At 32.0% G+C, this 27599-nt stretch overlaps 4 protein-coding genes across 6 annotated transcripts; 2 read left to right on the top strand and 2 right to left on the bottom strand.

Moving 5' to 3' along the window:
* The first annotated feature begins 2908 nt into the window (after window positions 1-2908).
* On the top strand, window positions 2909-7367 carry LOC114190990 (protein NLP6-like). 2 transcript variants are annotated; one of them, XM_028080098.1, is made up of 5 exons: window positions 2909-3333; window positions 4055-4626; window positions 4729-4776; window positions 4884-5820; window positions 6035-7367. In XM_028080098.1, exons 1-5 carry the CDS (start codon window positions 3072-3074, stop codon window positions 7141-7143), a joined length of 2928 nt encoding a protein of 975 aa, XP_027935899.1. In that variant the 5' UTR covers window positions 2909-3071; the 3' UTR covers window positions 7144-7367. The 2 variants fall into 2 exon arrangements, with proteins under 2 accessions (XP_027935899.1, XP_027935900.1); XM_028080099.1 differs by having other exon boundaries at window positions 3229-3333; window positions 4017-4626.
* Window positions 7368-8100: 733 nt separating this feature from the next.
* Window positions 8101-13200, top strand: LOC114189501. Of its 2 annotated transcripts, none has more exons than XM_028078079.1 (10): window positions 8101-8553; window positions 9523-9609; window positions 9728-10740; window positions 10938-11026; window positions 11141-11244; window positions 11346-11445; window positions 11640-11715; window positions 11823-11937; window positions 12063-12594; window positions 12676-13200. In XM_028078079.1, exons 1-10 carry the CDS (start codon window positions 8319-8321, stop codon window positions 13139-13141), a joined length of 2817 nt encoding a protein of 938 aa, XP_027933880.1. In that variant the 5' UTR covers window positions 8101-8318; the 3' UTR covers window positions 13142-13200. The 2 variants fall into 2 exon arrangements, with proteins under 2 accessions (XP_027933880.1, XP_027933881.1); XM_028078080.1 differs by having other exon boundaries at window positions 8439-8553; window positions 9512-9609.
* Window positions 13201-14173: 973 nt separating this feature from the next.
* Window positions 14174-15870, bottom strand: LOC114189863 (60S ribosomal protein L36-3-like). Its single transcript, XM_028078580.1, has 4 exons — window positions 15743-15870; window positions 15507-15612; window positions 14562-14761; window positions 14174-14437 (listed from the first exon to the last, which is right to left on the bottom strand). Exons 1-4 carry the CDS (start codon window positions 15832-15834, stop codon window positions 14407-14409), a joined length of 429 nt encoding a protein of 142 aa, XP_027934381.1. The 5' UTR covers window positions 15835-15870; the 3' UTR covers window positions 14174-14406.
* A 1161-nt stretch (window positions 15871-17031) lies between these two features.
* Window positions 17032-19324, bottom strand: LOC114190610 (uncharacterized protein At3g49055). Its single transcript, XM_028079563.1, has 5 exons — window positions 18597-19324; window positions 18173-18249; window positions 17747-17858; window positions 17537-17653; window positions 17032-17446 (listed from the first exon to the last, which is right to left on the bottom strand). The coding sequence occupies exons 1-5, from the start codon at window positions 19200-19202 to the stop codon at window positions 17105-17107; spliced, it is 1254 nt and encodes a 417-aa protein (XP_027935364.1). The 5' UTR covers window positions 19203-19324; the 3' UTR covers window positions 17032-17104.
* Window positions 19325-27599: the final 8275 nt, after the last annotated feature.

The raw sequence follows: 27599 nt of genomic DNA, 5'->3' as shown, positions 1-27599 counted from the left end.
AGATAAAATGTTTACCTAGTTTATAAAATATAGACCGTAAAATTTGTTGACTACTAAATTTTGACAACTTTCTCTTACAATATAATGTGACATCTTCTAAATATTTTTTTTTCTTCAATTTTTCATTCTTAATATTCCAAAATCACTTAAAAGATGTTGTCTCATGTTGTAAAAAAAATTGTCAAAATTTAATAGTTAAAATATCATTATTCTATTTTAAAATAAGAAAATGATACTATAATTTCTATTTTTTTATTCTCATTATTTATTTCTGACATGACTAAACATAATTATATATATATATATAAATGAATGATTCATACTAAATTAGGTGAAAAAATAAAATATATAAAAGATATAAGTCAAATGAGAATCATAATATATTTTTGTTTAAAAGTAAGAATAAAATGAAGTGGATCTCAATTTATAATATAAAATATATGAATGCAATAAAGTTAGCTAATAAACGAAACGACCTTAAAATAAGATAAGAGTGTCGTTTTGTTCTTCTGTTCCAGCACCGAAGACGGTTACTTAAGAAGGGAAGTGGAGTTGATAAGTATTACGTCACCTCCTGCACTTCACTTCTCATTGGAACCACACTTTCTCCAACTATCATTCTCCACAATAATGTCACTGTTCCATTACATATTCAACACAAATTCTAAACCCTAAATTTCAGGGACCATTATTTCTTATTTAATGTCTCTAATAGGTACATATATTATGATATGCTAAAGTTAATTAATTTAATATATTATGTAAGTAAAGTATATGTATAACCTTAATGGAGTCTTACATTATTTGATGCAACTACATAATCAATATACAATGATAAAATAATAGTAACTATAGTAATTTTATTATTAAAAGCAATTCAATAGTATATCATACAAATATTGTGAAGTTTTTTTGAAAACACTTTAATGATAATGGATTGATGACTAATAACTCTAATATTATGAAGTTTTTTGAGAAAAAAAAATATCGAAAAGATTCAACATGTAGTTATATATTATTATTATTTTACTTATTATAACCGTGTATGAGTCAAACTTTAATTTATTTTATTATTTTTATGTTTTATGGCAGATATGTTTGAATAACCATCACTTTCTAAACTTGGTTAGGATACACCTACACAAAGGCATTGTATTGTTCTCTTGCTAACTTTTCGCTCCATAAATCAATAAATTGCAGGAAAAATTGTAGCATTTTATTTTTCAATATTAATCTGTGTTGAAGGAATTGCGACCACTCCTAGCATAGGATGAGATATGAAGATGATGGGAAGAAAATTTGTAGCTTTCAATTGGAGAGATTTTAAGAGTATCACTCAACGCTCACCACGCATCTTCTGAACGACAGAGAAATGGAACTTCTTTCATGACGCAAAAAAACAAGTACCGATGCTGTTATCGCCACACAACATACTTTTCATTTTGCTTTCCATATCTTTCTCACCAATCGTAGACAACTTCTCCTTTGCTTTCAATTCCTAAAATTTATCATTTTATCACATATATCTACTCTCATGTTCACACTATAAATCAGTATTGTATAGATTCGTTACATCGAACACTTATCACTTAACTAGAAGTTAATTGGTATTAAGGTCAAGATCACGACTTTGATTATTGGTGAACAATTATTAAGAAAGAGATTGTTGCGGGTTACACAAATTGACCAAGTTACAACTCAAAAGTAAAATTTCCAGTAAAACAATTGATGAGGAAAAAATTGTTACGGACTAATGACTATAACTTTTGATTTAGTGATAAGCGCTCAATCTTAACAAGAAGTTTCATATTTAACTAAAAATAAATAAAACTAATATATAAATAATTTAAATTTTTATTTTTTCATAGTAAAATTTTTCAAGAATAATGTAATAAAAACACTTAAATAAGGTTTAGAAAAAAATATATCTTAAAATATAAATTTCACTTATATTATAATAATTGTTGTATTCTTCTATTCCAGAGAATTGATTGTTTTTAAATAATAGGATTAAAGTTTGGGAGAGGAGTAATTTTTATATGACTGAGTCTTCATCATGACTTATCAAATGTCACATATTATATTGTTTTTTTTTTTGTTTGATACCAAACACACAACACCACCAAATTCGTGTATATATTTATTTCCAGTAATTTTAGTGGACTAATCCACCTCAACCAATAGTGTATTAGGGCTGGATCAACATTTTTAATCTATTTTCTTAAACAATTCCAATCGTTGTGTTTTTTTTGTGAATTAGCATAAATTAACTCAAATTGGCCTATTTTATTATTTGTTCACGTTTTTTTAAGAAGATATTTTACATAAGATATATATAGACTACGTTCACTTTATAATCACATATTATTGTTGAAACTGTATTTAGGAATTTAAAATCAAATAGGAAAGTGAAACCACGTGCTACTTCCTTCATCTTGTTTTATTTGATATTTTGAAAAAAGAAAAAAGGCTTTGCGTGATTTTTTATTAGATTCTCAATCTTTTATTGTAAACAGAGAAAAATCAATAAAAATGTAATTAATATGAAAGGAAAATGAATATACTGAATGTTGGAGAAACATTGCTGTAAGATTTAAAATATGAGTTATATTTTTGAATTATCATGTCAAAACTTAAATACAAAACAAAATGTGATGAGGAGACCAGTTAATAAATTTGCAAACAGTGAAAGTTACAATGCAAGCCAATGAAAAGAAAACATAATGAAAATTGTCAAGAACTACATTATTATTTTTTGTGTATGGGAACTTTGAAAATCTTCAAATGAATAAAAAGAGAAAAGACAGGGACAGGTGCAAGTGCCCTTCTTTTGGTAGTTGGTGCCACAACAAGAATTTTTTTCTCCCTTTAATTTCATTTTATTGAATAATTAATTGACACTTTGTCGCAACTTGCAAGTGGAAGGGAGTTGTAAAATTTTTCACATGGAATCACAGACTCTATGCATTCACCTGAAGTTTACCCATCATCATCTATTCTACGCTGCCCTTAAACTTCTCTTCACAAAGTTCCAATCTTCACCGCAAACTCTTTAGCACTCCGAGAAGAAAATGTCAGAATCTGAGGAAGAAAATACAGACTGTGTTCCAAGGTCAAAGCCAGCAGAGGAAGGTGGCTGCACCATGGACTTCGATCTGGACTTGGAAACTTCATGGCCTTTGGATCACATGGCCTTTGTCTCCAATCCCATGTCACCTTTTCTGTTCTCCTCCAACTCTGACCAGCCTTACTCTCCTCTGTGGGCTTTCTCTGATGGAGAAGACCCCAAGTTTCCAGCTTCTGCCTTCTCTGATTGCCACAAGATCTTCCCTTGTATGCTTTCAGATTGGCTTTCTTTGAACTTCAGTTTTGGGATTTGCATCCTTCTTTTTGTACTTGCTGATACCCTTTGGAATGTAACTTGAATAGATGCAGCTGAATTTGATTTTTTAGATTTGCAAATGTAATATGGGGTGGAATTAGTTTCTGTGGTGTGTGTTCTTTTGGTGTTAGTAGTTTCCTTTTGCCCATTTTTAGCTTGAAGTTTATGCGAATTGGAAAAAAAAGAAAAAAAAATTTTGAGAACAACCATTTTAATAGCCAATTACTGTAGTTGAAGCCCTTTTTGATTGCTGAGGAACTTGGTTATTAGGTACAGGTAATATATGGATGGAACTTATGGGATTGAAGTTGAATTTCTTTTATCACGTATTCTAAACGCAACAGCTGAAATTTCATGGCTTGACATGGTTGTACTCCTTTGAGTGTAGTTTGTTCAAGCAAGCTAATGTTTGCAGCCCAGAGTTTTGTCTGTAATGTGCTTCCCTTGGATTTTACCTTTGCCAATGTATGCTACATTTTTTATATGATTCTTGGAGTATTTATGAGGTTTGGAGGTTGTAGATATGTTGTGATGTTAAGTTCAGAGGTGTTATTACCACCATAACTGTTAATCTTTCATTGCCTACTACTCCTGTGTCCTTTGGTGCTAAACATGAATTTTCTTGTTTCTTCAGGGATCTGCAATTATTCTAACCGAAGCAACTGTTTTCAGGTGATTCAAATTCAATAGCTGAAAAGCCAGAGGAGAATGATGAGAGCAAGAAGCTTTTGCCACCACTTGCGCCTATGCCACTACCGGAAAATGTGGGCGGGTACTGTGTAATTAAGGAAAGGATGACACAAGCGCTTCGATACTTCAAAGAGTTGACTGAATTGAATGTTCTGGCTCAAGTTTGGGCACCTGTGCGGAATGGTAATAGGTATGTGCTTACAACTTCAGGACAACCATTTGTTCTTGATCCACACAGTAATGGTCTCCATCAGTATAGAACGGTCTCTCTGATGTACGTGTTCGCTGTGGATGGTGAGGATGATGGAAGTTTGGGACTCCCTGGTCGGGTTTTTCAGCAGAAATTACCAGAATGGACTCCCAATGTTCTGTATTATTCTAGTAAAGAGTATCCACGCCGAGATCATGCTCTACATTACAATGTTCGTGGATCTTTGGCTTTGCCCGTGTTTGAGCCGGCATTGCAGTCATGTGTTGGTGTACTGGAGTTGATAATGACCTCACAGAAGATTAACTATGCTCCCGAGGTTGATAAAATCTGCAAAGCCCTTGAGGTTGGGTTTCTTCTAACTTGGCTAATCATGCCCATAATTTGCTCATGTTTGACGAATATCATGCGGTGATTACATGTTTGATAAAAGTATGTTTCCTTGCAGACAGTAAATTTGAGGAGTTCGGAAATTTTGGACCATCCATACACTCAGGTGATTTAACCATCAGACATGATGCATCCCCATCTGTTATATTGCTGTTGTTCTTTATCTTAACCCTTTGTTCCCACAGATATAACTTGGCAATGCTTTTAAACCAGATATGTAATGAAGGCCGTCAGAATGCTTTATCAGAGATCTTGGAGATACTGACAGTGGTTTGTGAAAATCATAATTTACCTCTGGCGCAAACATGGATTCCCTGTAAGCATCGGAGTGTGTTGGCCCAAGGTGGTGGTGTGAAGAAAATTTGTTCTAGTTTTGATGGTAGCTGCATGGGGAAAGTTTGCATGTCTACAACTGACGTAGCATTCTATATTATAGATGCTCATTTATGGGGTTTCCGTGAGGCCTGTGTTGAGCATCACTTACAACAAAGTCAAGGGGTTGCTGGGAGGGCCTTTCTGTCCCACAGCATGTGCTTCTGTTCAAACATTACCCAGTTCTGCAAAACTGATTATCCCTTAGTTCATTATGCTCTCATGTTTGGATTAACAAGCTGTTTTGCAATATGTTTACGAAGCTCTCATACAGGAACTGATGATTATGTATTGGAGTTTTTTCTGCCTCCTAGGGTCACAGACTTTCACGAACAAAAGACTTTGTTGGCGTCCATATTGGCAACAATGAAACAGCATTTCCAGAGTCTTAAGATTGCTTCTGGTGTTGAACTTGAGGATGGTTCAATTGAAATTATTGAAGCAACAATTGAAAGAATTCACACGAGGCTTGAATCCATTCCAATTGCCCCATCTATTAGATCACCACATAGACCTGGTACTTCACCAAATATGGAGGAGGAAGTTCCACGTGATCCATCAGAGAAACACATATTGAAGTACTGCAATGGTATCAATCATGAAGCGAATCTCAGTGATAAAGCAGGTGGAAAAATTGATCATATGACTACTTTAGAGACTAAAACCTCAAAGAAACCCTTAGAGAGGAAGCGTGGCAAAACTGAGAAATCAATCAGTCTTGAAGTCTTGCAACGATATTTTGCTGGGAGTCTAAAAGATGCTGCAAAGAGCCTTGGTGGTATGTTCACACTCCTAATACATATAGATAAGAAATAGTTTTGATTTTTATCTTCACAATATACATCTAGCAGGAATCGTACATTATATTTATCTATGAATACAAATTTTTGCTCCACCACAATGAATTTTATCTCTACCTTTTATCTATAGAAGTAAAAGGAAGTGAGCATTGGCCAAACATGTTGTTCTAAGATATTTTTCTTGGTATACAGTTTGTCCAACCACAATGAAGCGCATATGTAGGCAGCATGGGATATCACGTTGGCCATCTCGAAAGATCAACAAGGTTAATCGTTCCCTGTCCAAGCTGAAGCGTGTTATTGAATCTGTGCAGGGTGCTGAAGGAGCATTTGGTTTGAATTCTCTCAGCACAAGTCCACTTCCCATTGCTGTTGGTTCCCTTCCTGAACCATCTACTCCAAACAAGTTCACTCAGCCAGTCTCAATGAGCATTAGACCATCAGAGCCTCAGATGAAAGTGAATGAATCCAAAGAATTAGAAACAAACAGAGAAGCAGGAATGGAAGATCAATTGGTAGGAAGAATACATAATCTTGAGAGAGTTACAAATGATAAAGGAGGTTCTGAGGTTGGGAAAGAACCAAAAAGGACTAGAACTGGAAGTGGCTCAAGTGAGGATAGCACAAACCCTACTTCTCACGGTTCATGGCATGACAGTCCCCCAAATGAAAGTTCACCTGTAAAAGATATATTCATTACTTCCAACCATGACCAATGTGCTGTGCTAAGGAGATCACCAGAATCAACACCGAACAAGCCCACTCCTTTCCCCGTGCCTGAATTTATGGCTGCAGAACTTCAAGAGCCATTTGGGGGGATGCTAATAGAGGATGCTGGTAGTTCTAAAGACTTAAGAAATTTGTGTCCTTCAGTAGCTGAGGCAATTTTGGAGGACCTTGTTCCTGAAGCTTGTGGGACTAATCCTCCAGCCCTAGATTTATCTCCCAAGCAAAGCATGGGTACTCCTAATAAAGCAGTGACACCTTTTGCAGCTACAAAAGAAATGAAGACTGTGACAATCAAGGCAACATACAGAGAAGATATCATAAGATTCCGGGTCTCATTAACATGTGGCATTGTGGAACTGAAAGAAGAAGTTGCTAAAAGATTGAAACTTGAGGTGGGTACATTTGATATCAAGTACCTTGATGATGATCATGAATGGGTTTTGATAGCCTGTGATGCAGACCTGCAGGAGTGCATGGATGTATCAAGATCATCAGGTAGCAACATAATTAGGGTTTTGGTGCATGATATAACGTCCAATCTTGGAAGCTCATGTGAGAGCTCGGGGGAGTGAGAAGGGTGTGTACATAGGTTTAATTATGTAGGTTCTTTTGTGGTGTTTAGGATGACAGGGAAACAAAATAGGTTTTGGTTATGATCTTCACAAATTGTAAGAAATTTGAGATAAGATAAAAGGAGTTGAATCTTTGTTGTTTCTAAGAAAGTAAGTTACCGATTCATCATGAGGAAAAACGAGGATTTTTTGGTGACGCATAATTTGGCCAGCATTTGAATAAATCATCAAGTTTATTGTGTATTTTTAAATTAAAATATATTTGTAGGTCATGTAAGTATAAACCCGTAGGTTATTTTATCCCTTTTAACAAGTTTTATAATTCTAAATCCTTGACATTTTTTAATTTCATGAAAACATTTTAAACAAAATTTAATGCTAATTAACTATTGATCAAATTTAGTCCATAATCATGAAAATGGTTTAAACAAAAGTTTATAAAACCAATACCAGCATGACAAACAAGGGTTGGGTGCACAATTGCATGGTGACATGTGGGCAAAAGGTAAAATCACTTTATGGGAAAGAACTTGGCAGAATCACTTCATATGCTGAAAAATGATTAGTATCATATTCCCAAAAGTGTAGCCATACAAAGCCTCTAAAGTTTTTCAAGAATAACATTATAATTATTTTTAAGAAAAATACATATTTTTCTCTCCCAATTGTAGGAGGATAAATTCCATTTCGGGTATAGACCTATAATCAAACCAACAATTTCCATAAAAAGAAATACTAAAATTAGAGTGTAATAATTTATTTAAAATTCATCAAATCTAATATTTGTAGAAGTATTATTGTCGATAAATGCAACAATATTTGAAATTGCATCTTACATTAAATTTATTTTTAACTTTTTAGAGTATAATAATTATACAGAAATTAGAATCTTCTAACTGTTTATGAATCTTAACGAAGTACTATTTTTATTAATGCACAGTTTTCATACTAACATAATGATACACGAAACTTAAACTCGTACAAAAAACAAATTTTACTACGCAAACCAACCTATAAATTAGATGCAATCGAAAAAAAGTTTGTTAGTGGATTCAGTGAGTGACTCTTGAGAGTGTGTGAATGTGAGTTTTAACTCTGATTCTTGATCTTGGTGTGTGTTTGGCTTGATAATCTTGGTGTGAGTGAGTGCAGTTCAGAGGTGATTGAATTCTTAGATGGCATCGATCACTACTCCAAATTCTCTTCAAATTCGATTAGCTTTCACTCCTTTCAATTCCACGAAAATAAACCCAATTCTTTTCCACACGCGCTTCACCAACGTCGATCATCGTCGTCGCGTTCGCCTTCTCTGCATTGCAAATCAAGGGAACGGGTCGTGTTCTGTTCCTATTCGGGCCGGGTCGGATAACCGTTCCGTTTCGGAGTTTAAGAAGAACGAATCATATGGAGGTGAGCGAAGTGTTTTAAATTCCAGATATATTATTCTCTCCTTTGGATTTAGGTCAAAGATTCTAAGAGAACGCTGTTGATTATAAAACTGATTGTCCCGTTTCTTATTTTTATTAATTAGCGAGTAGTTATTGGCCGTGGTAATTATTTAAATTTTGAAAAATTGTTGCGCTTGTTGATGTATGAAATGTTTGGTTGCGTTATAGCTCGTAGTGGGATTCGTTTTCCATTCATTTGTTTTTCTTTGTTTGCTTCTTGGATTTTAGTCAATGTTTGGATAAAGTTCTCAATGAACACTAATAATTAGGATAAATAAACAAAAAGGTTAAAGTGAATTGAGTTTGTCCTATAAGTTAAAATCGTCACTCAGAGAAGGTAAACAAGGGAGTTTTTTTAAACTAATTTATATATAAGTTTATTATTCTTTCTTATTTAATTTTTGGGTAAAGACATATTTTAGCATTAATGTTTGGGTAAATATTTCTTATTCCAAAAACTTTTAGTTTAGTTGATTTTATTTTCACATATTTGGTTTTTAGTAATTGTTACTTTTATTGTATTGATTAAGGTTAATATTGATTAATTTTGAAAGAATCATTAAGAATTTTAAATTTACAAATCAAAGATAAATTCGTTTGCCTATTAATTTTGTAATAAATATATGTGATCATTACTAAAGATCATTAAGCATTACCAGAGATGAAACAAAACTAACATAATTAAAGTTGTTGAACTAAAATAATAAAAATTATGTCAATAGTTTATATACTAAACTGTCTATTCATCCTTGATTCTTTTAGCCATGCTTGATGAAATATGTGTCCAAATAAAGCCTCTGTGTTGATATGTTACAGATAGTCTGTGAGGTTGCTGGTTTCACATGCAATTTTAGAGAGTTACCGGAAAAGATATTAACATTTTTTTTGTTGCTGTTAGTAATTCTCACTGCTTGAAGTAGTTTGTTTTCAGGAGTTGTGGGAGTGGGTGTGGCTGGAATCTTTCTTCTTTCAGGGATTGCTTTTGCTGCCCTCCTTGTAAGCAGGCGAAACGGTGCCAGTAAGTAAACTTTTTTTGCTTCTGCTTTTGCCATGCATGAACCATCAACTCGTCTTGGGGGGAAAGTTATCTGCTTTGAGTGAAGCAATTTAACTTATGCATGCTTGACTACGTGCAGGACAAGTGAAGCCCCTGACTACATATCAGGTAGTGCTTTTATCTTCTGATGATTGTAATGACAAAACAGAACATGTAAACGCTGACAACACGGTGGAGCAAGGAGATATTAATGTAGAAGGTCAGATAGATATATCCCGGAGTTGTTCATCTCCTGAGTCTGATAAGATTCCCAGTTGCCATAGAATTGTTAATGATTCTGACATAGAGTCCCAGTTGGTTCATGACGACAATGCTGATGCCATCGTATACATATCCGTTCAAGAAGAATTACAGCATGGGTCAGTTGTTGATGATGGGTATGTTGTTCCCAGGGAGAGTACAGTGGCACTTAATGATCCTGAATCTGAAACTCCTATTGATTCTTTGGATATGTATAGATTTAAAGATTTTGATAGCAGCTGTGCTTCAGATACAGATAACTCTACTACTAAGCTTAAGGAGAACCCATCCTTCATTGAACCAAGAAACATGTCCAACATTGATGATGAGCCCCTACCTGTTATATGTGAGCAGCAGGATGAAATTATCGGTTCAAGTGGCAATAGAAGTTCTGCTATTTTTAATACTTTATGTATTTTAGCTGATGATGAAAGTGTACTTGTCAATATTGATGTCAATACTCAGTCAAATAAGACAACTTCAGATCCTGAGGTTTTTCTTGAAGAGGACGATCCATCAGTTTCAACTAAAGGAAATCTTGATCTGAACAACATGCCGCAGGTCTCAGACAAATCATCCTTTGAGGAGCAGAACTTTTCACAAAATGACCTGTTGACAAAATCATTTGTCTCATCAACTAATACATTTGTAGATGGACTGGTCAAAAATGATGATAATGAAGTTAATAAATGTAGATCTGAATCTTCAAATGGAGCCTTTTACTCTGCTCCTGGTATTCCTGCTCCATCAGTAGTTTCTCCAGCTGTACAGGTGTTTCCTGGAAAGCTTTTAGTTCCTGCAGTTGTCGACCAAGGTCAGGGACAAGCATTAGCTGCTTTGCAAGCTCTGAAGGTATGTCTTTGTTCTTATTTGCAGTTTTAAACGGATAGTAGGTCAGACGTTATTTTTAAGGACTACGTATTTAAGAACTTGCGAAAGAAGGACTTGATAGATTTTTCATAAACACATTTTAGATGTAGTTTGGATTTTGTTACAGCAAAGTATTCCAATTGTTCTGATCATTAATGAAAAGTTTTCTGCATAATCAGGTGATTGAGACTGATATTGAACCCAGTGATTTATGCACACGCCGTGAGTATGCTCGATGGTTAGTGTCTGCTACCAGTGCTCTGTCAAGGTAGTTATTTATTTCTTCTTTCAATCACTGTTATGTGAAATAATAATTACAAACAAGCTATTTGTATTATTGTAATATGTGGCTGTATGTGTGCCCTTCTAATTATTTTTTCAGGAATACAATCTCAAAGGTATTTCCTGCCATGTACATAGAAAATGTTACTGAGCTTGCATTTGATGATATCACCCCTGAGGACCCAGATTTTTCTTCCATTCAAGGTCAGAGTAGGATATTTGAATGTCGTGTTTTAATACAACAGCTGGTCAGTATGTATGACTTTTTCCTAGCTTATCACGTCTAAAGAATATGGACACTTCAGGCTTGGCAGAAGCTGGACTTATTGAAAGCAGGCTTTCAAGATGTAATAGACAGTTGGATACAGATGAACACAATGGCCCATTTTACTTCTCTCCTGAAAGGTATGCTTTACTAAAATTGGTATTTGATATCTATTTTGTGGTTACCTTCATTCTACTGGGGCAACATAGTTAATATTCATCATTGGAGTTCACAATTATTCACAATTTTACACGGTTTCCTTTTTTCTTTTAAACTTTGTATAGCATTGGCTGTGATTGTGATTCCCCTTCTCTCCTATATGCATTTCTCGCAGCCCTTTATCACGTCAAGATCTTGTTAGTTGGAAGATGGTCCTAGAGAAAAGACAGCTTCCAGAAGCAGATGGAAAGGTTTCTTGACGTTGTTCTGTTGTGCTTATGTTATTTTTGTTTTTCTAGTTGCAGTTGGACTGCAAACTAATCAATTGTTTGCTTCAAATATGATCTGGCATGGGCAGATGCTGTACCAGCTTTCTGGTTTTATAGATGCTGATAAGATACATTCCGATGCATTCCCTGCACTTGTTGCAGATGTATCTGCTGGGGAGCATGGAATAATAGCTCTTGCATTTGGTAAGTCATATTCTCTTTTGAAGTATTTGAAAAAATTCCGTTTGTCTTACATGTCTTATTTGCATTTGATTTTAAATTTTTCTTCTTTTTTTATTTGGTGTGTGTGTGTGTGTGGTGGTGGTTAGGTAATACACGATTGTTCCAGCCACATAAACCTGTGACAAAGGCCCAAGCAGCTGTAGCTCTTGCTACCGGAGACGCTTTTGACAGAGTTAACGGAGAGCTTGCACGTGTTGACGCAGAATCTTTGGCCGATAACGCTGTTGCTTCACATAGTGTTTTAGTAGCTCAAGTTGAGAAGGATATCATTGCAAGTTTTGAACAGAAGCTTTCCATAGAGAGGGAAAAGATCAATGTTGTTGAAAAAATGGCCAAAGAGGCAACATGCGAGTTGGAAAGGTTAAGGGCCAAGAGAGAAGAAGATAGAATTTCCTTGATAAAAGAACGAGCTGCTATTGAATCAGAAAGGGTTGTTTTTTCTAGGTTAAGGCATGAGACGGAAGATCATCTACAAAACCTTATGAGTGAGAAGGATGAAATAGCTCATGAAAAAGAGAGGATTAGTAAGCTTCGGGAGGTGGCAGAAAATGAAGAGAAAGAAATTAAGCGAGTGCAGTATGAGCTAGAGGTTGAACGGAAAGCTTTGTCAATGGCCAGGTAAAATTATGAAAACTCATGAAGCAACTAAATTGCTTTGATCATCTTTAAGTCGTGTCATATAATTGTGTTCGGTTTCAGGGCATGGGCAGAGGATGAGGCAAAACGAGTAAATGCATATGCAGTGGGGTTGGAGAAGGCTAGAGATGGTTGGGAGAGGAATGGAATAAAAGCAGTGGATGATGACTTCCTTGAGGACTCTATTGGAGTTACAGTGGTGAATCCTGAGCAGCAGTTATCTGTTCAAGATACGGTTGACCGGGGTCAAAACTTACTGGACACGCTAAAGAAAATGGCAGCGGATGTGGGAGGAAGAGCTCGAGATATGATTGACGAGATTATCCTAATAATTTCTCAATTTATATCAAGATTGAAAGAATGGACAAGGAAATCTGGAAAACAAGCTCAAGAATTGAGACAAACTGTCATCGCAAAGGCAGGGAATTCAGCTCATGAATTTGGTTTTACTATAAAAAATGGGGCAAAGCGAGTTGCAGGTGATTGTATAGAAGGAGTTGAGAAGCTCACTCAAAAGTTCAGGACTTGATGCCAATCATGTCATCTTTGTATAAATGAAATTAATAAGAATTTTGATGGAGTGAGTAACCACTTGTAATTCAACATGTTATTTTCGTCACTCTCCTGTTTTAAAGAAATAAACCAGGGAACAAGATTTTGCCTTCTTTTCAGCGTCCGTTCAAGTATTCAATTATCAGCGTAGTTCACGATACACGTTCGAGAATCTAGGTTTCAATTATAAAATAATTAAAATAAAATAAATAAATAAACTGCAAGCATTAACCAGCCTCCCCCTTTTAAAAATTATTGTTCTCAATCCTAAACATTATTAAAGCTCGTTACTCCTTAACATGACAAATGGAAATGGTAACTAAATACATTTTTAATACTATATTTATAAATATAGCAATGTTAGAATCGCGTAGCAAAATATTTTATTGGACAAAAACAAAGAAAAGGTGAATTGAATTATTAATATAAATTGTGTTTTAAAAAAATTTCCTTTAAATATGAAAGTTAAATTAAAATGTTTTTCTTTATGGATAAATCTCATTTTGTAAAGAGCGTCAAATGATTTATATCATAAAATAAGCTTTTTTAAGTAAATCTTGATTTATTAAATGCATTAAAGAATCGGTACATTACGTACTAGGCTTTTAATAACTGAGGATTTGAAGCTTCTCCATGGCTTTATAGCAATGTAGACAAACAATAAATTCTAACATAAATTTACCTATTCTTCATTTATAATTGGTTCAAGCTATTACGTAAATCTTATTTTATTAAATGCGCAAAAATATTGGTTTAAGCTGTTACTATACCACGCCGATAACTTCTTAACCCAAGATTTTCAAGGCAGGAAGAACAAATCTTATCGACGGCTCTACTTAAACATTTAAATTTTAGTTGACAATTAAATTCTATCAAATTGCAGTCCTATCTCTACTACATTCTATAAACGAGGAACTTCGAAATAACAGTTATCGTATTAAAAGGAGACTATTTCTTGCCAGGGAACAATAAAAAATTACCTATGCAGCATGCAATATAACCCTCGGAGTAAACATAAATAACAAAAGATCAGACTGCTCAAACAGAAAATAGACCAATAGTAATTTTGCCCACAGATCATGTCCCATTTAAAAAAACACATTTCTAAGAGTAAGATCATGAAGTAACATAATTAAAACAAAGCAAAATTAAGACACCTTAAACGTCAATACACAAAAATCCATCTAGTGAAACTAAAACAAAGGATTCCACTGTCCTCGAAACAAAAATCAAAGGCATGATTTATTTCTTCTTGTCTCCAGCTCCACCAGCCCTGCACACAAGAAAATAGCATAAGCATTTAGATAAGGACTACCGAGAAAAGCCAATAAGATTGATAAATAGTATAATAGGATTAATGTATGCATAATATATATCATAAAAAAACATAGAATAACCTCATTTTTCGGAGAACGTTGGACATCTCCTCACGCTTCTTCTTGGCACGTTTGTGAGTTCCAAGCTTTCTCTTGGCAACCTTAAGTGCCCTCTTATCCTTCCCAACCTTAAGCAACTCAGTTATACGCTTTTCATATGGAGCAAAACCAGCAACCTCTCTTATGAGATTCCTCACAAAGTGCACCCTTTTGCTTGTTTTCTGTGTTTAATTATACATTTACAGAACCCCAAAGATAATAAGCAAACCAAGAATAGGAAGTAAACTAATGGATGAATTATCCATCGAGGTTATCCTCTTATACCCATACATCCGTCAAACAGCACAACATAAAACAGTAAAAAAAGATCTATCACATGATACACTTTAAACATATCAACATTAATTTGGTCCTTGTGTCTATAGATTGCACAGCATAATTAGTCAAATATACAAACAATAAATGCAGTTTATCAAGGTGTGGAAGTATGATTAAAAGTATTAGGTTATCGGTCTCCAAAGGTAGAGGTCAGATTGCTTAAAAATTGACACAAATAAGGGTTCTAAGTCTGAGTGCTCCCTACTAACAAAAAACACATGTAAAGAGCTGAAAGTAACCAAATTATCAATTAATTTTCTCTACCGTACAGATTATTAGTTGCGGCAGAAAAATCATGTTTTTCGTAATACAAGAAACTGCTGCACAATCTGAAACCATATAAATACAATAGAAGAGGCAGAAAAATTAAAAACACAAAAAGCTTTTAATTATGCAGAAAAACAAAAATGACAAACTGAAAAACAACTGTTATACAATATCAATTAGACAGACAACTACCTATGCTAAATATATAGTGACTGCTTTGAATAATAAATTGATCTAAATAAAAGCATCTCAATTTAACAAGGTGCAACTAATAAGTCTAAAACAGTGAACAACAATTGAAAAACCAATGATAAAACTTACCCCCTTGCGATCTGAGGGGCGTGCAGGCAATTCCTTCTTGGTGACGATGTGACCCTTGTTCAGTCCAACGAAAAGGCCCGTACTGGGCGGTTTGGGAGCCATATCTCTGTCAGAAAGCAAACACGAATCAAAATCGTTAATGGACGGTGTAATGATAAACTAATGCGAAAGAATGAAAAGGAAACGAAAGTTTGAGTTAAGAAAAATATGAGAGACCAAAAGCCAGAAGCCATTACCTGGCGCTGATTGACGGAGAAACCCTAACACCAGAAAGTGCAGTGAAAGAGAGTGAAGAGGATCTAGGGTTTTTGAAGGAGTTGCTATGCATTTTATCATAGAGACTCAAGTCAAGTCGGGGCGTGGATCCACCTTCAAGTTAATAACTGGGTCGGCCCATATTGGAAAAAAAATAGACTAATTCTACTTGTAGACCCTGTTTTTCTCAATGTACCCCCTTTATAATTTTTCATGGTATGATTTTTTTTTTTAAATTGAATTGAATACTTTAGTGACATTTTGAATAAGTTAGTTAATAAGGAAAATGATGGTTAGATGGGTTATTAAATTTAATGAAAAAAAAGCTATTCTAGTTTGTTATTAAAATTAATTAATTTTCTTGCAATTAAAAGTTTTTGCGCTGTGCTATATTATGTATTTCTTAATTTAACAAATTTAACATTTGATCTAAAAAAAAAAATTAAGTGGCCCTTATTAAATAAAATAATTGGCTAAACTTATTCAAGAACACATTTAGAGAGAACAAATATGGAAATCATAAATTAAAATCAGCTAACTTCTCTGCATTCTTTATTTTCACTTTGTTCATGAATTAATTTTAATTTATGGAAGCTTATTTACTTTTTATCTTCTTTTCAATTGAAATGCTTTTGAAGATGTTTTTTTCAAAGCACGCGTTAAGTATTGTCTTGTTAAGTTATTGTAATATTTTATGAATGATCACATTGATAATCTACAATGACATTTTACTAATATGAAAAACAAAAATCGTTTAACCAACATTTTGAATGAGGAACCGTATTCAACAAGGTTAGGTATTAGGGTTAATAATCTAATGTCCCACCAGATCTAAAGCATAAGGTTAAATGGGAAATTTTCAAATATTTAACCTAAATTTTGATATAAAAACCTATTATCTAATGTGATTATTGGATGCACTTTATATTTTCTTTTAATATTTGTAATTTTTCATCCTATTACCGCTAATCAAGTTTGATAAATTTTATATAATTTAATTTATAATTGCTGTGAATTACAATTATAAATATTTTCACACCGTGAACTAAAACAATGATTATAAAATGTAAGAAGACAGTATTGTTTTTCTTAAACAACAAATACTTGTGTGTTTAAAACAATTTTTCTCTAATCCACAAGATGCTTTTATTTTGAAATTTGTATAGCAGAACTTTAGATATGTCAGTTCTGAAAGTTTTAGTGCTTGTGCTTGTTATGTCCAAACAGCAACAATAAAGTATACCACATTTACATCAATAAGGGTGAATTGTTACGGGAAAATGAAGTTTAAGATGAATCAACGCACTGTTTTAGAAAATTATGTAAGTATACATATAAGTTAATTAAATCATGGCTTGCATTTCTGGTAGCATCCTTTTGGCATTTCCAAGTCTAGTGTTTGGTACATTGCCAGAGGTCAATTTGAAAACTTGCCATGGCCAACATATGCGTCTCACTTTATGAATATTGCTTTCACATTTCTCTGTTTCTTCTAGTTGTCTGGTTAGTTCTTCAACTCTCCCACGAAGTTCAACTGTTCTAGCATCAGCCAGTTTCAAAGACCTTTCTGCTGCTTCTTGTGCAGCTATTGCAGTCATTGCAAGTTCCTCTTTCAGTCTTACTTTTCCATTGGATATCTCCAAAGCAGTCTTTGTTTTATGCAATTCTTGTTTCAAAACAGCCACCTGGTGAAACAATGACATTCTTAAAAGACAAGTAATTATAAACTAATTTAGCATCCAATCACTCTACAACATTTTCCAATGAATCTTTACCATTTTGTCACGCTCTTCAATCTCTACCTTTCCAGCTTCAACTTCCAACTCACAAGCTTCCTTCCATCTACCAACTTCTTCTTCTGCTGCTTTCATTTCCCTCAAAAACTCCTCTACCTTTTGACAAGTTAGACAGAAACCAAGGTAAGTAAGAAAAATAGGTGTTGTTAGGGAAAAGTTATTTCATGTGTTGATGAAGCAGGTGATTACATTCTGAGCCAAGATTCTCTCTCTATCTTCTAACTCCTTAATGTAGAGTTTGTTTTCTACAATTTCTTTGGTTTGTTTTTCTGTGAGACACTGGAGGCGCTCTGTGTCTGACCTGGCATGAGGTTCATGATAAATAATCCAAAACCAGAATATGAACTCCAATACATACTTATAAATTATTATAAGTTGCAGCAGCAGCAAGCCACAAACAAAAATAACCTCAAATAGCTTAATCGATATATAAGCCAAGAGGGAGAAAATTACTCCTTTTTTTTATGAAGCACAGCCAAAAAAAATTAGGAGGCATCAATGAAAAGGCTTTTAATTTCACTAATATTTTCTTGCAAATCATGCAGCACCAGCAGAAACTCCTTATCACTATGACAAAAGAGTATGAATTCAATATAATATCAGATGGCAAAGTACCTAGACTCTTCCAAAGATCTCCTCAATTGAGTGATTTCAAAACGTAGATTCTTCATCATCCTTTCCACAGTTGAAGCCTTGGAAAATGACCATAAAATTCAGAACAGGCTACAACTGTCATCTATAACAAATGTCACCCATTTTTTTTCACACAACACATAAATATGTGAGAAAAATAAATAAATTTATGATACTGATAACATGAGATAGAAAAAAAAGAGTGACCAGCCAATTTGTAGCAGAAAAAAATATGCAAATCTTGACCCTATTACATATCACCGGTTTGTAACAGTACAGTGTCTAGTGTAACTATCTTTAAGAAAGAATATAGTTCCATCTTCTCACCCTTTTGTTAAACATCAACTATGCAAGAAAGAATTGATTGTTCCAGATACTAAGAATTAAAAGGGTAATAAGACCTTACCACACTAACAACTTCCTCTTCACACTCACTGCTATCTGATTTAGCCCCAGAACTCTCTGTTGATTGTTCAGTGTTTCCACTCCCCATCATGAACCAACCAAACTGCAAAAGGGGCATCTTTTTATGGTCATGCCCCTTTATTCTCTTCTCCAATGCTTCTTTCTCCAACAGGGCAATCCTAAGCAAGTTATTCACATCCCTATTCTCCTCAGTCAAACTTATCAAACTGCTCTCCAATTCCTTCTTCTCCTTCCTCCTCGCCTCCTTCCACCTATCCACCCTTTTCTCCACCTCAACAGCAAGCCCTGAGATCAACCTCGACTCTTCCAACAACATCATTGGTTCCACACCAGAACAGTCCCTCTTACCATCTTCCTCTGAAGCTTCGTTCTTTTCTCCCTCTAACCCCTCTATGACTCTAGACAAGCTATACTTCGTTGAAGTGAGAGACTCCAAAACCTTAAACATCACCCCATTTCCCTCTTTCCTCTCAACCCTTTCTTTGAAAAAATCCAGTTCTTTTCCCTCCAACCCATCTTTTTCTTTTTCTTTCAGAACCTCTTCGGAGTAAGGGACCCTGTCGGAATGATGAGAGAGTTGTTCCATGCTGCATATAATAGTGAATGCTTGAGGATCTTCATGAAGACAGAAGCAAAATAGAGTTAGAGGAGGTGAAGAAATAATAGTTTCAAAACTACCAGTCAGAAGGGAAGGTTAGTTAAAGGATGATTTTCAACTTTTGGCACCACTAAGACTTCGTTTTGTAAAAGGGAAAGTAAATACAGAAAAATTGTTAGATAATTTTATATATGTTATGAAATAAAGCGAATAACATAGAGAATGACGACAGATAATAGAGAAGAGAAGAAACAAGAGAGACTATAGAATGAGAGAATAGGGAGCAACTCATCTGTGTATTATTATTGATAGGAAGAGTCCTATTTATAGATACAATATGTAATCCATAAAGGAAACAAATCAACTTAGTTAATACAAATATTTACCATAAAGAGTAATGAATCATATCAGTAAATGTATCAAATCAATGGACAATCATTAATTCATAACACTCCCTCTTGAGTGTCCATTGATAAAGAATGTGCCTCGTTAAAACCTTACTAGGAAAAACCCTTTGGGATAAAAAAACCTAGTGAAGGAAAAAGAGTACAACATTCTGTATTCTTTAATACAATATTGTTCATCACATATTCTATTTCTCCCCCTCATGTAAACCTACATCATTAAGGTGAGTCCGAATTTGTGAGTCATTTGCTCAAAAGTTTTTCTTGGCAAAAACTTTACAAATAGACTTGTCATATTTTCAGATGAACGAATTTTTGGATATCTATATCATCCTGTCAATTGAACAATACACTATTGTCTTCATATATGGTTGTTGATTCCATCTTTCTCGAGGATAGTCACAAGTTTCTTGCACATGTTGAATTATAAACCTTAACCAAACATATTCACAACTTTCCTCGTAATTTGTATGATTAGACGATGTTGCTACTATGGTTTGTTTCATATACCTTCATGAAACTATTGTGCTACCACATGTGAACAAACATCTTGTTTGTGATCAACCATTGTGACATTGTAAGAATATGTAAAATAACATGCATATCCATAACCCATTGGTCTGAATCTGAATCATTTGGATGGAATAAGCTCATATTCGTAGTACCCTTAAAGTAACGAAGTATATGTTTTACTCCAAACCATTTTCTTCTTGTAGTTGAAGAACTATATCTTGCTTAACAAATTTATAGCAAATGCAATATTAGATCGAGTATAATTCGCAAGATACATTAGTGTTTCTATGACACTAAGATATGGTGCTTCTAGACCAAGAAGATTTTCATCATTTTCTTGAGGTCTAAGAAGAGTCTTTATCAACATCTAACGACCTCACAACTATTAGAGTGCATAATGGACATGACTTGTCCATTTAGAACATTTTAAGCACCTTAATTATATAAGCTTCTTGACGTATAAAAACACCTTTATTTGAATACTCAATTTCTAATTTCAAATAAGACTTTGCCCTTCAAAGATCATTCATCTCAAATTATTTCTTTGAGTAATCAATTGCCTTTGTGAGCTTATTAGGAATTCCAACGATGTTTATGTCATCTACATAAACAATAATTATGGCAAATTCATTATTTGGATCTTTTCATATAAATACAAGAACAAATAGGATCATTTTTATATCCTTCTTTTAATAAGTATTCAATAAGACGGTTATGCCACACACGTCTTGATTTCTTTAATCAATAAAAGAGCATGTTCAATTTTATTGAATAACCCTCTTTAGAGTTTGTCTTGTTGGACAAATAAAATCCTTCAGGGATTTTCAAATAAATATGATTCTCAAAAGAACCGTACGAATAGGTTGTAACATCATCCATTAGATGTAAATGCAAACCTTGTTGTGCAACTAGGATAATCGAATATTGTAATGTTGTTGCATCCAATACTAGTGAACATGTTTTTTCACTAATCAATACAAGGTTTTGTGAACAACCTTGAGCAACCAATTATGCTTTGTAGCTAACAATTTCATCTTTTTTAATTTGATTTTTGCGCAAAAATCCATATGTACCCAACAAGTTTCACAACTTCAGGTGTGCGAACTATACGTCCAAAAACCTTTCGTTCAGTAAGCAAATACAATTGTGCTTCTTTGCATATTTTCATTTGGCCAATCTTTTCTTCGCCGATAATCTTCAATGATCATTGTTTATTGATCCTCATTGTCATTCATAGCATTTATCGCTATGTTATAAGTAAAAGTTTCGTCAATGTTAACTTCATTTTGGTTCCATATTATATGATTCATGACATAATTTATTGAGATCTCATCATTTTCAACCATGTCAGGTACCTGAGGTTCTTCTGGAACCGAACTATTAATTATGTCAAATGAATCTTTTGAGATTTCAACCTTTTCGATTAGGTTATTTTGCATATTAGCCCCCTTTCTCATTCAAGAGTTTTTTATCTTTGGAACCAATAGGTCTACCACGCTTCAAACGTGTTCACATGAGTTTTTCAACCCTTTTTTTTCTTTTTCGCATCATAATAACTAATCATGTCAAACAAGACAATCATTTTGATTTGTAAACTTCTAGTTTACCATGACATGCATTTAAATTGTACTAATAAACTTGTAGTACAAACTATAAGAGAATGTTGATAATTTCTCCAATGCACTTTCTTTTTCAACTCAATCATAAAGATATAAAGATATTTCATATCTTTTTCATTGTTTGTCTCAATATAATATCCATTTAGACAAATATCATTGAAACTTAATAAGTTTCTATTCAACTTCTTGGTAGAAGTATAATAGCTCTTTTAGAGTCTTCAAATATATTTGTAGTACTATAAATAATACTAACATCGATGTCTCACATTATCAAACAAGAGAAAAATTTATTACTCTTGAGAATTGTATAAGTTGTTGCACAATCAATAAGACACATATCTTTTGGTACTAGTGCAAACATTCATTTTTCATATAAACGTAAATATCAATATGAGATTTTTTTTAACACTCTCATAATCAATGAGGTGATCAATGCTTCCATTTGCTTTAACAAAGAAAATAACAATATCAACATGATTAGCATCCATATGGCCATAATCAGAATCACCATCTTCATAAGCAAAATGTGTTTCTATGTTCTTCTCATTATTTGTAAGATGTTTTGGTGTACAATAAGTACAACTCAAATGGTCTTTACCACAGTAATGATAATATATACTTTCATCTTTTTGTCAATATTTTCACATTTTCCTTTTCCTTTTTTTCACATTATTGTGCCACTTCTGGTGACAAAATGTGTCTTTGAAATTTTCTTTATAACCATGTCCAAAATCATGATCATGATCACGATCATAAAAATATAAATCAAATGTTGCTGCATTCACTTCTGGGAATGGAGCAGAACCAATTTGGACATGTTTCATGATTTTCTTGAGGTCAAAAGCTCATTGCTTTGTTTAGCCATACAAAGGCATGAAATAAATTCATAATATTTATTGCTGCATTCACTTCTGGGAATGGAGCAGATTAGGCGGATCTCATGATTTTTCATCAAAAGCTTTATTGCTTTGTCCAGCCAGCCATACATAGGCATGAAATAAATTCATAATATTTGTGAAATCTCTTTTCATAATATTTTTGTCGCATGAGCAAATTAATATCTTAGATGCTTTATTTCTTTATTCAATGGTATCCCAATATCAATTGCATATAAATGTATTTCAACATTTAAAATTCCAATATAAGAAATTCTTCCTTGTAATATCAAGAGTCACAAATCCAAATTTTGCAACTTTTCGCGTGTTTAGAACTATCATATAACATAATAATATTAATAATAATAATAATCACCGTCATAATAAAAATAAAAATAATAAGACGAAGATGAAAATTGATAAAGTTAAATAATTCTTATCACAAGAGGAAGAATATAAGGTAAAATTATAATTTGAAAAAGGATTAGAAAGAGCCTGGATTGAGAGACGCATAACACTGTCGTTATAGAGAAAAAGCTTCCACTAGTCCTCAATTGATTGGAGCATCGTGCTGATAACGTGTTATGAAATAAAGCGAATAACATAGAGAATGACGACAGATAATAGAGAAGAGAAGAAACAAGAGAGACTATAGAATGAGAGAATAGGGAGCAACTCATCTGTGTATTATTATTGATAGGAAGAGTCCTATTTATAGATACAATATGTAATCCATAAAGGAAACAAATCAACTTAGTTAATACAAATATTTACCATAAAGAGTAATGAATCATATCAGTAAATGTATCAAATCAATGGACAATCATTAATTCATAACAATATATATATATATATATGTGTGTGTGTGTGTGAATTTTTACTCTATATTCTATTTTTATATTTATGTATTTATAATTTTGTTTTGTTACTGTTTGAACTAATATTATAATTTTCTTTTGTGTTTTCGTATTTGATATTTAAGATTAGGTTTGTAATTGAGAAAGTCCAGTGGAGCAATATAATGGGATTCGGAATCCTTGTTTGCAATCTGATATACATTGTAAATTTTTCTGTTATCCCAGATCTATCTTAACCTGTTGTATTGTTTCGTGTTTGTTGATTTTGGTCGATTAGGTTGTGTGAAATAATTGGAAAGAGGGAGAGAGGAATAGATAAAAAGGATCAAGGTGTTATTTTTTTTAAAAGGTCTGAAGATGATTTTAGAATAAATAAAATAACAAAATTTGTAAAAATTTATTATTAAATTAATTGATGTGATATATTAAAAAATTAATAAATAAAAAATTTATATTATTAAAATGTTTTTATTGTTATATATTATATAAAATTATATATAAATGATTTATAATTATTTTTTTAAATTTTATTCAATTATTAAAATTATAAAAAAATAATAATAAAACATATTTTACATGAAAATAAATTTAATATGTAAATTAAAAAAATAAGTAAATATTAAAAAAGTAGTATGAAAAAAAATATATAAAGAGAATAAATTAATTATTCAACACCTTTTAACTTCTCATCTCATAAAAATTAGAAATTAGATAGATGACATTTAATAGGAATCCTAATAATTTTCACTTGCTATAGTATTTCATTGTTCAAAAAGAACGATTATTAATTTGATTTTTATCAACAGCATCTTTTTTTGTTATTATGTTGTCAGATTAGACATCTGCATTTGTATTCTTAAATAAACAAAATTATGTAAGAACAATACATTTCACGCAATGTGAATCACTAAATTTATTAATTAAATAATTAAACTTAATTTTACTATAGTTTTCAAGTGAGCATGTAGCTCGTGATTTTTATGTAAATTATATTTGTTCTATTTTTTTTTTTCTTTTTATCCTGCAATTCTTAGACTTACACAAAATTTGAATTATTGTTGATGAAAAAGTTAAGTGTATGTCTAAGTATAACATAATATTGTCCGCCCTATTGAAATTGAGTTACGATTTTATTTTTGAAAAATATCTCGAAAGATAAAAAAAAATAATATTTAAATTGTATTTGACATTTATTTTTAAATTACGTAAAACTTATTGAGTTTATCGGATAATTTTGGAAAAAAAATTTAGAACGAAATTAAATAAAAGATAAATGAGTATGGACTAAATTTATTCAGAAAGACATGTATAAATGTTAAATTGAAATTAAGATAATCATGACACCAACAATGTTATGTACCTTACGTAGTAACCAAAATTTTTGAAAAAAATTTTATAAAAAAGCTCAGATATTGACATATGATATAATATTAACGTTGTTAGAATTTTTATTTTATATTTTTTGAAAAAAATCTAATTGATGTACTTTTTAAAGAGTTGAAATTTAATTGAATAGAAAACCAAAATTAATACACTCTTATCTAAATAGATACCGTGCCTAATATTAATAATATATGCGTGTAAAATAATATTACTTTTAACCTGGTATCTTCTGGTAATAAATTTGTGAATTTTCATCTTTGATTATCAATTTTCTCATTAAACTCGCTTTAATTTCTTAAATACGAGTCTCTATTTAGAGCATATAATTGACGGGTTTATAACAATTTCATCAACCAAAATCCGTTTTATTCGTATCTCAGATTTTACTGTTTCTCATGTATGATTTCTAGTATTTAGGATTATCGTGTGAACTTGTAATAAAGATTTTCCATACATCAAAGATATTTGGGAAGGAATTGAAAATCTCTTACCTGAAGGAAGTACACTTTAAATGAAAAATAAAATCTAAATTAAACTATTTTCCTTGTTATTAATTAATATTAAGACCGTAATAGTCAATAATCATAAAAGTGACTGTGATAATTACAAAAATATTTGTTAATGCTTTCATGAGAGTTTTTTAAAGTAATATGAGAGAGATAAAAAAAATGAATAATTTCTTTATATATTAAAAATATAGAATAAAATCACCTCTTTTGTTTAAAAAATGAAGAAAGAAATTTTGAAATAAAAATAAAAATTAAATTTTGAGTATAATTTGTTTTAAATTTAGTTTAAAAATTAATGTAACCATTCCGAATATGTATTAATGAACAATATTACATGTCGTTAACCCTAGTCAACAAATTTTAATGATAAAAAAAGTAAAATTGTCAAAATATATTGAAATTTGCAAGGTAATCTGGTCTACCATGAGTTTTGATCAGGTTGAATTGAAATTTTTTTACAAATTTTAATACATGTTAATATTTGATTCAATCAACCTAGAACTCGACTTATTCCGGTTGAATCCATGGTGAGCCGAGTTGACTCACCAACCCACAAATAAATGATTACATAAATATTTTTTATTATTTGGATTGTACATTTTGGTATGATTATGTTGTTTTTTAGCCAACACATTGATATTTTTGTAATTTTAGTTTGTAATTAGAGTTTAATATCTTTTGGACTGCATTTGGATTTTATCGAAGTTTATTTAAATTTTAATCAAAATTATAGTTTACCTTTTTAACTTGTTTAACCCACCAACCCGTGATGGTCCAGATCAGATTCAAATTTTGTTGACTCACTAATAAGTGAGTCGAATTAAATTGACTCATTATGTAATCAACCCAAGATAGATCGAGGACCCGACTAAATTACCTATTTTTGTGGTTATATAAAAAAGTGTCATCAAACTGATTTTACTATTTCGTGTATGAAAATAAATCTAAAATACAAATTTATTTATTTAAATGTATATAAATTATCTTTACTACACAAATCTGTAGGTTACCAAATTTCAATTTCCAATATTTCCGCATCTAATAATACTTGATCCAAGTAAATAATAGGTATTTTGATGAAAATTATGTTTTTCCAAAAAAAAGTTGATTTTTTAAGTAACAAATCAGAGAAGCAATTATTAGGTTTACTATTTTTACTTAAAAAAAATAATGGATAAAAGTATATTCTCAAATATTATGTGATGTAATTATAAATTATTTAAACGAAAAAAGAATAGAAAGAAGGCTACTCTATTCAAAAAAACCACATCTGTAAACAAATATCTGGGTGATTATACAAATTTATGATGAATTAAAATAACTAAGTGAAAAAATTGAAATAAATAATTCTCAAATTAATATTAGAAAAGGCAAACACGTATTTAAAGGCTTAAAACAATTACTTTATTTTTTTTCAAAAATAAGTGTATTCACCGTTTTTTTTTATAAAATTAAAAAGTCATCATTTTTTTCTTTTCATAGTTTCAAATCAATAAATAAAAAAAAATAGATATATACTTTTAGTTAGGGCTGGGCAAAATATACCGAACTGCACTACACTATCAATAACTGCACTAAACTAAAAAATAGTTTGTCTGAACTGCACTGAACTGGAAAATAGTTCAGACAAACTGTACTGCACTAATAATTTTTCTAATAATCTGAATTGTACTGAACTGCACTGCATTTTAATATGAACTGAACTGAACTGTTATAAACTGAATTGTTTTATGAACTGCACTATGTTTGAACTATTTTTGAACTGAACTGCACTATTTTTTAATTGGATTACACCACTTTTGAACTTAACTACATTGTTTTTGAATTGAATTACACTGATTTTGGATCAACTGGGCTACTTTTGAACCGAAATGTAATCGAATTGTCTTAATTTTGAATTGAATTGCACTGTTTTATAATTTAAAAGTACTTAGGAAATAATACTTGAAATATATATCATATTTCAATACACTAAAATCAAAATATTAATACATCTTCCATCATCTAAATTAATTATACTTGAAGGTCTCACTTCGTCATAAGAGGTTATATCTACAAAAAAAAAAAAATTCATCATTTTTAAAAACTTAAAATAAATTTAAAAATATCAACTAAAAAGTATATAAAGTTTTCATATAAAATTATATAAAGTATATAAAATAAAAAATAACTATTTTATTTAAATGAAAGTATTACATATCAGTGCTCTCGTATCATAGTTGTTG

This window comes from Vigna unguiculata, chromosome 7, assembly GCF_004118075.2.
Source record: "Vigna unguiculata cultivar IT97K-499-35 chromosome 7, ASM411807v1, whole genome shotgun sequence".
NCBI lineage: Eukaryota > Viridiplantae > Streptophyta > Magnoliopsida > Fabales > Fabaceae > Vigna > Vigna unguiculata.
The sequence above is the reverse complement of the archived record's forward strand: the minus strand, read 5'-3'. Positions and strand labels throughout refer to the sequence as shown.